Source organism: Abramis brama (genome assembly GCF_963993115.1).
Source record: "Abramis brama genome assembly, chromosome: 17".
NCBI lineage: Eukaryota > Metazoa > Chordata > Actinopteri > Cypriniformes > Leuciscidae > Abramis > Abramis brama.
This window is the reverse complement of record NC_139979.1, coordinates 14,778,898-14,787,710: the sequence shown is the minus strand read 5'-3', so window position 1 is coordinate 14,787,710 and position 8,813 is coordinate 14,778,898. Positions and strand designations below refer to the sequence as shown.

Below are 8,813 nucleotides of genomic sequence, written 5' to 3'. Positions count from 1 at the left end.
TGGTTGTCAAAGGAATGTGGAATATGAGCCACAGTGTCTTAACTGTAAAACAAATACTCGAGCCATTGAAAGCGTCTTTCAGTGTCTTTTTTTTTTAAATACATAAAACTGAAAAAATAGGCTAGTCTCAGTCTGTATCGAAAATAGCACACATTCCGTACAAGACATATTCCCATATAAACTCCCGATACATTAAAAGCGAGGACATTATTACCCTCGTGCACGTGAAGAGTGGGCGGGACACGGAGGCGCGCTGGTCAGGTGATGAAATGCCGTCACTTCACTTCACCTGCTCTAGTTTCCGCACAATCAGGACATGAAACAAGCCCAATGGATCCACAGGTAAGCTTTTGTTTTTGTTGTATTTAAATAGTTGGTTTTTGTTTACTTATATGATCCACCAATAGCGATATTTCACCTAGGCTACCTTTTCGTCATAGTTCGCTTCAATATTTAATAAAGAAAATTAATTAAAGCGTTCTTTTCTATCCGTCTAACTGAATTAAATTTGATAATAAAAATATATAACTGATGTAACGTATATACTTTATACTATATACTAATTTGTTCAATGTGAAGTTGTAAACTAAGTATCACTGCCGTTCAAATACATTTAGGCTGCAAGTTAGGCCTAAATTATTTTAAACAATATTAGTAGACTACTATATGAATATTTTGATGATTGTCTTTTAAAAACGCTAAGACTAAAATAACTTGTTTTACCTTGTGTTTTGTTTCTTGTCTTTTTTGTGGCCAACGCCCAGTGAGTAAGTAGATGTCAGTCATACTGAACCATAGATGTGTAAACATTGATTCCTCATTAGTGGCTGTTTCTATGGGCCGCCATATTGCAACGGTCAAAACACCGGTCCGTGATCACTCGAGAGCAAGTTGACTGTGCGTCTGCAACCGTAGTTAGATGCATGTATGAATATCTTTATCTATCTATCCTGTAATATTGAGTTAATGCATATAAAAACACAAAACAACACATTCTCACCTGTGAAAGGTTATTCCATTTCTGCTGGAATTTAAATCTCGGCGGTTTCACAACCAGAAGCTACGCGATGTACTAGTATTATTGATTCTTACTGTGAGTGACGACACGCTGACCTTTCCAAGATGGCAGGCGCGCAAACGTGTCTGGAGCTATGTGGGATCTACGTTTACAATCTAGGTATACAATCTATGTGCTGAACTGTTGAGCAGAGGAATGTACTGTTTGTATAGAGGTAGTAACAGGTATCTACAGTTCCTGTTCAACAGCAAACAGACGGATTACTTAAAACAAAGCCTTGCCGTTATGTGATATATTACATCAAAACTGTACTTTTCAACCACTTTGAAATTCATAACTGATGAAGAAAACTCTGATACCTCATAAAATCAAGTAGCACAAAATGATTGTGACTTGTGAATATTATGACCCTGATAGCACACGTACATCACAGAGACGTCTATTTGATGAGCACGTTTACATTTGGAAGACGTTTTTTTTAGAGTGTTTGCTCATCTGCTATACGTCTATAGGACATTTCCTGCCAGATGTCAAATAGACATTTAGAAAATGTTTTTAAGATGTTTATGATTTAGGATGTATGTAAAACTGACATCTAAAAGACGTCTATCAGATGTAAGTAAACAGCAGATGCTTTCCATATGAAGTGATCTTTAACAGACATCTTGCAGACGTAGGCTACGTGTGCTATCTGGGAAACATGTTGGTAAAAACAAGATATGATTACAGTGGATTAAATCATTTTCCCCCGGTCCCAGACTAAATTGGCAGTTTGAGCTGTTTTAACTGAAAGCAACTTGCACTGACACTGACTTTTGGCTCAAGATGCACACCTGTAATGGTCTAAGGCACGTTTATAAAAGCTATAAATGCCCTGGTTGAACTAAGGCTTAATCCTGGCTCAATCTAAGCCCTTTCTGTGAAACCGTTTTACTCCTTTATGGCTCTGGAGACATTACTTTTTAGCTCTACTTGAGTCTGAAACTGCTCTCTCTCTGTAGAACACAGATCTAGAATTGGCCATCAAAACCCTGGTGGAAAACTTCCACTCAGCATCATCAACTAATGCCAACACGCTCACAGCCCAGGAGTTCCAGAGCATGCTCTCCAAAGAGCTGCCCACCATGGCAAAGGTATGTCTGGATCCACAATCCAATCATCACACCACTTCACTACATATCAGTCTCTCAAAATAACTAATATCATCCATATTACATAACCAAAAGCCACATTTGCATAAGTTACAACACCTATGTGATACTATTTTGTCATAGGACAGACCAAAATAAGACTGAAAATAAATATGAGCCAAGAAGTACATATATTGAATGGATACTGAATTAAATTTAGATTAGGCCTCAAATATTTCAAAGTTTATTTTTCAAAATACAAAATACAGACTCACTATATGTAAAACTTTAAGGTGAGACATTTATATTCATTATAAAGCCAGTATATATTTATTCAGACTAGTGAAAGAGTGAAAGCATTTGGTCACCTAAATACACAATAATCATGATTACATTTGATAAGTTTCCCACATCCTCTATTCTCTTCCAGACAGCAGGGGACCAGGAAGGACTCAACAAACTCCTGACAGAAATGAGCGTGGAAGAGGGGAAGGGCGTCACGTTCAAGGATTTCTGGAAATTGGTTGAATCTCTGGCCAGTGCTCAGTTTGGATTGCTGAGCAAAGAGAAGCAGGTGAAATGTGTGAAATGTAGTCTTATGTGAAACCGGCCCTGAGCAAACAAGTCCAATCAACATTACGTAGGTGTCCACCACAGCCCTGAGAAAACGCGTTCAATCAGTCACTTCTATTTCCCATCACTTTCTGCAATACTGTACATGTCACTCTGCTGGTCTTTGGCACATGCGTTGAGGTCTTATCATATTATGTGTTGTTATAGAGCTTCCTGAATAAATATCTCACAAGCCTTTACAACACAGACGTCAAGTAATCTCTAACATCAGTGTAACCTGAGCCACACCTGCCTGGTCAGATAACGTAAGATCTAGTCGCTAATTTATTTCCTCATTTCCTCTGGTGCTGCAGGTTTTTGTATTATTGTGACGTTTTTAACCTGTCCAATCATTTTTACTTTCTTTTTGTTTGATGGAACAACTGTGATTATATTTGAAATAATGTGGGCCACATGTCTGTTTGTGCTAACTGACATAAATTGGAAAATATATAATGTGAGTAAAATATATTGTAGAAGGAAACCAAAGTTGTGACACCACTCATTCTGTACTGTATTTGATGCTATTAAATGTGTGCTGAAGGTTTCACTGTCTGAATGATCTGTTAAGTGTAATGAAAATATTCTTGAGTTTGGTGGATGGTCTTTATTGATCTAGTTACAGTTTAACCCTTTTGTTCTATCCAGCTGTCCAAGACCATTTTAATAGCTCAAAAAAATAAATAAATAAATTAAAAAGGCATCAAGGTGAAACGTAATGATTATCCTAATCTTTTGATTTAATAATAATCTTAACAAACCATTCTACATCACATATGTTTCTCAAAGTTTTGCTGGGGTGAACTCAGACAACATGGAAGAGAGGATCCAAATGCAGATATATTTTTAATAATAATTTGCTTAAGTTATGACGTAATGAATACTTTTTCTGGGTCCAACCAAGACTATAGTTTCAAATGAGAATACCATTTTTGTTAAAACTATATTTATTCATATCACACATTTAAAGTCACCATGAAATCAAAATGGACCATTTTTTAAATGTAATATTGCAATGTTTATTATAAATTATTTATCCGTGCACATTATTATTTTACTATTTGAATTAATGTGCCCTCGTAAATTTTAATCAAATGAACTCCCTCTCCCACTGGCATCTCTTCTCTGATGCGTTTACTGGCACAAGGGTGGGACAACCAGTCACTCGCATGAAATTACAGCAATTGCAAACCTCAACAATCCAATCAATTCCCAATGGACAAAATCAAGTCCTTGTCTACATTTTTTTTTTCTCATTTGTATACACGTCACAGCAGGGAAGAAAAAACTTCCATTTCATATCAACTTTAAGCTAAGCTTGTAAAAAACATTCATGGTGTGCACTACTGTCTCTGGGCTCACAAAGTCCCTGACATCGATATTTTATCGATTTTTAAGAGATGAATCAAGCAAAAGATACAAAACACATGGTCAGGACATGGACCATGGAAAACCAAACCCAACAAACCACCACAGAAGACCCGACAAATAGCCCTGCATAAAATTATCCCTACTTCCATACTATAAAGAAGGTGAAAAACAGTATCTTAACTAAGTAGTATGCATATTTTATAATGTTCATAAAACAGTAGGTGAAACATACCCGGATGACCTACTGCTTCCAGCAAGATTCTGAAGAGCACATCCACTGGACACTTTACTATCCCATGAGGCCACGAGAGAGGATTTGTGAATAGAAGTGAAGCGACGCAACTGACACCGTAGGTTACATGACAGTGACAATATAGTGGATGTAGTACATCCGAATTTACACAAATTCATACTACTTAGAACATACTTTTTAATGGTCAGGAAGCAAGTTTCAAATCAAATGTAGTACCTACTATACAGTATACGAATTTGGATGCAACGCAGGCCACACAGGGATAATCAAACTAACATGACACAGGTGGAACCATAATTATGAGATGACAACCAGTTCCATTGTTCATGTCCTTTGACTCAGAATTCTGCATTTCTATGGCAACACTATCAATGCCAATATGAATTTGTAGTGGTCAGGTGGTATAGCTGTAATGTGCAAGTTGGAGCTCTCAGAAAATTCAGAGTTTACAAGAATGTGAACACTTTTTACAAATTGAAATCTTGTAATTACGGTAATTCTGACATGGCGTGAACGCACCTTAACACTAAACAAGGCAAACTACAAACTAAAAGACTACAAAACAAAAGCACAAGGAACAAACAGGAAATACATGACAATAAATACATGCATTGAATTATCACATAATATTTTATGATTTGTGAGCACTTTTTAACGGTACACTAATTCAATTTCAATTTCTTTTATTGTATTGTTTTACTATTGTATTGTGATTTTGCTGGGGTCAAATTGACCTCAAATTGAAATTATGATATATAGAATGAAAAAAAAAATTAAAAGATAAATTATTCAAAATTATTATTATTTTTACATGTACAACATAAAAAGTTAATTTAAACACAACATGAGGGTTTAAGGTAATGTTCAAACAAATAACAAACAAAGAAAACAAAGATATACATTTAAAAAAAACTAAGTCGCTGAAACAAAGATACATTGTCTTCTGTGACATCACACCTGTAAGACGCCTCAGAGTTAGAGCAATGAGCTCCTAACCACAAATGCATGACATCCATTTGCTGATGCAACTAATGACGGTTTGTGGTTACTTACCTTTATGCTATAAGAGCGCAGACAGTCCCTTACATTTAGTGCATCTTGCCTCTCTCTTGCACTTTGGTCCTCATCCATTTCTAATATCCATTTATATCCAGTATTTAACTACTGATTTTAAAACTCTATTTAGCACTACATTAACATTTTTTGTATTCTGTCAAGTCAAATCACATTTATTTATATATCGCTTTTTACGATACAGATTGTTTCAAAGCAGCGATAGCAGAAAAGCAGAGATAACAGGAAAATAATGCAACAAAGATTGTTTCCAGAAAAAAATAGCTTCACAGTCCAGCTTAAGTAAGAGATTGGCATGGTTTTATTTCAGTTAGCCTAATAGCTGGTTTGATTTGCATTGAGAGATGATCTTATGGAAAGTACCCCATGCCAATCTCTAGGTATGGTGAAGGGTATGTGATGATGTGGGGCTATTTTAATTCCAAAGGCCAAGGGAACTTTATCAGGATGCATAGTATCCTGGATCCATGAAGTAACTGGCCTTTAAAAATAAAAATCTGCCTGCCTCTATGGGAATTTAACATAGGGGTGTCCAGACTTATGCACCCTGTATTTTAAGGAAGAACATTTATTTATTTACGATACATTATTCATTCACAAAGAAAATTGGTGTCCTTAAAGGTTGGATTTTTCCTAATTTTTTTAATTAAGGCATTAAGTTCAATTTCCAAAAGATGATTTTTATTCCTCTTTTTAGTCAACTTTAGCATGGGTGTCTAAACTTATGCATAGCACTGTATATATACACTGTATATAGTGTTGTGGCAGATGCAAAGTCTTTTGTTGCAAATTCAAAGTCTTCAGACCGGGTCTCAAAGAAATCTCTCAAGAGTCGAAGTTCCAGATCTTAGAAGAATTAACTTTATTGACAAGCAACAAAGTGAGATGCAGATGTTCATCTGACTTGCAATAGTTGAGCTTCAGGTCTTATACATTTTCTTATCACTAGGTAGCCAAACAGCTATCTTTTTCTTTTTTTGCTCCGCCTCGAGATCTCCTTAGAATCATCTTTCCCGGAGACATCTATTTATTGGTGGAAAAATCTTTGGCCACACCCACAAAAAAAATATCTTCATGTAACATGATTCTCCACACCTGCAGTGTCCAGTGCCATCCATCATCTTAATTAACGTTTTTTAGTACCATCTTCTCTCTGAACTTGTTAGGTACTTTTCCATCCTCAAAGACCCTTTGACCTGGTTTAACCTGGTTTCTGTCTGAGACACAGCAATACTGACTTTTACATGAGGCAAAGGAAAATCTCCAACAATAACCGCTCTGGAGAAAACCGTGATGATGTCATCGTCCAGCTCAGTTTAGTTCTCATGTAATAGTGTCAATGCAGGCAGATCAATATTATTGTTGAATATTAAATAAAATGTTAAATTTAATGTCCCCAACTAAGCAAGCCAAAAATGGCAACAAAGGTGAAAAAAAAGGCGACAGTGGCAAGGAACCAAAACTCCATCAGGTGACAGAATGGAGAAAAAAACATTGGGAGAAATCAGGCTGCACTGTTCTGCACTTTTGTGACTGCATGATATAATGAGAACTGAGAGAGACAACTGAAGATTAGTTCCTTAAAATAATACCGAAATAAAAACCAGTTCTGCTTTCATTTTTGTTTTTAACTTTTCAATTCAATTCAAATTTATTTGTATAGCGCTTTTCACAATACATATTGTTTCAAAGCAACTTTACAGAAGAAATGCATGTTTTTACCAGTCTATGTTTTTTACATTACAATTTAGAGTGATCTATTATCATACTGTAGGTGACTGTGTCAAAGTAATGTCCATATGTCAAAAATGTACAGTGCTAAGATAATACAAATCATGCAGTTAGCTAATATCATGTATTCATTTAGGCAGAGACAATTATCTAAGCTGTTATTACAAGTTGTGATCTTTGATGAATGGAAAGACAAGGCCGCAGCCTGGCACAAATTTAAAGGTCCTTTGAAGGCTTCTAGCTCAGCATCATCTTCACATCAGAATTTCTCAGAATCGGCTGTGATCTTGTGATCAGTGATCTTTTAAAGTGTGAAGATGTCACAGCCTCAGGGGGTGAGTAACTCCAACATGGAAACTTTACGATCCTTTGTCTTCTAGCGGGGTGCTGCATAAGTAATTTGATTTGGTGTCAATGGGGAAACTATTAAAGATTCTTATAAAACGAATATGTTGTTGCATAGGTATCGACGTATAATGTTGGTACATTTATGAAATTTATGAAAAATGGTACATTTGTCGGTTTCAAAGTGAATTTAGATTGAAACTCTGCATTCCTTTGAGTTGTAAACCTTATCTTTTGTTATGTAACCAGAAGCCTGGTGTTAGCTGCAATTGGGGTTTTAATTGCTCTTCGGGGGAAGTATTCATTTGTATTCATACATTTAAACATATTTAAAAATAAATAAATGTATGAATACGAATTACCTAAACTGAAATAGTCCATTCCATTGTTCCATTAAGATTTATACAAAATGTTTTATTAAACTTTAGTTTTTTTTTTAATCATTTAAAATTCTTAATTCATAATATGAATATGCAAGGATTATTCAATTCAATTTGATGGAATGTTACTATACAATCGGAATTCGTAAATCTTAAAAACGGGCTTATTATTTTTGTCACCTTTCCATATCTTCTCTATATTATACATGTATTTAAGAATCAGTTAAGTCTGGCATACTAGTTCCTACAATCCATACAATCCTCCCCAGAAACCCTCCATGCAAATCCACTCCTCCCAGCACACACATATATATATATATAAGTTCCACTCTGTGTGCTAAGGTTATAAAAACGTATGAGATTCCTAAGGTATTCTGTTACACTGGGCGGAGCCTGCTGGAATATTCAGTAATAATCAGTCTTTCCTATTGTGGGCGTGTTCTTCTGACAAATTAAAAGCTGTGGAGCTAAAAATGTTGGTGCCAGCTTCTCAGATTCTAATTTTAAAGAGTTGGTAACATATGGGGTTAGTTGGAATAGCCATTGTATAGCAAAAACATTGTTGTTTGGTTTAAGACAAATGCACAAACCTTTAAAGTAACTGTTTCATGCATGTGCTATGATAACGTTACACCATCAATAAACTGGTAGGTTACAACTCATATAGACTGTAAAAAATAAATAAAAATACGTTTACGTTTAATTAATAACGCTACAAAAATGTTGACTTCCAAGCTGACGGGTAAAGTGCTATAAAGATGTTCCTTAAGCGTTCCCTTTACTTACATTTATATACAAATTGAAAACACACGGAAATGCCTCCGGAGGACGCAGCCTTCGAAATGAGACTTTTGTTTTGTTAAAATGACACTACGCCCACTGTAGGGGAACTGTTGAAT

General features: G+C 35.6%; 1 protein-coding gene across 1 annotated transcript; it reads left to right on the top strand.

Annotated features, from left to right (window-relative positions):
* Positions 1 to 250: 250 nt before the first annotated feature.
* s100v1 (S100 calcium binding protein V1) lies at positions 251 to 3,476 on the top strand. The gene is made up of 3 exons (XM_084087919.1): positions 251 to 342; positions 2,020 to 2,151; positions 2,579 to 3,476. Exons 1-3 carry the CDS (start codon positions 265 to 267, stop codon positions 2,750 to 2,752), a joined length of 384 nt encoding a protein of 127 aa, XP_083944045.1. The 5' UTR covers positions 251 to 264; the 3' UTR covers positions 2,753 to 3,476.
* Positions 3,477 to 8,813: the final 5,337 nt, after the last annotated feature.

Excerpts from the sequence above, each read along its gene's own strand:
- s100v1 (XM_084087919.1), top strand. The coding sequence starts at position 265 with ATGAAATGCCGTCACTTCACTTCACCTGCTCTAGTTTCCGCACAATCA. Across the intron at positions 343-2,019 it reads CAAGCCCAATGGATCCACAG|AACACAGATCTAGAATTGGC; the intron begins GTAAGCTTTTGT and ends CTCTCTCTGTAG. Across the intron at positions 2,152-2,578 it reads AGCTGCCCACCATGGCAAAG|ACAGCAGGGGACCAGGAAGG; the intron begins GTATGTCTGGAT and ends ATTCTCTTCCAG.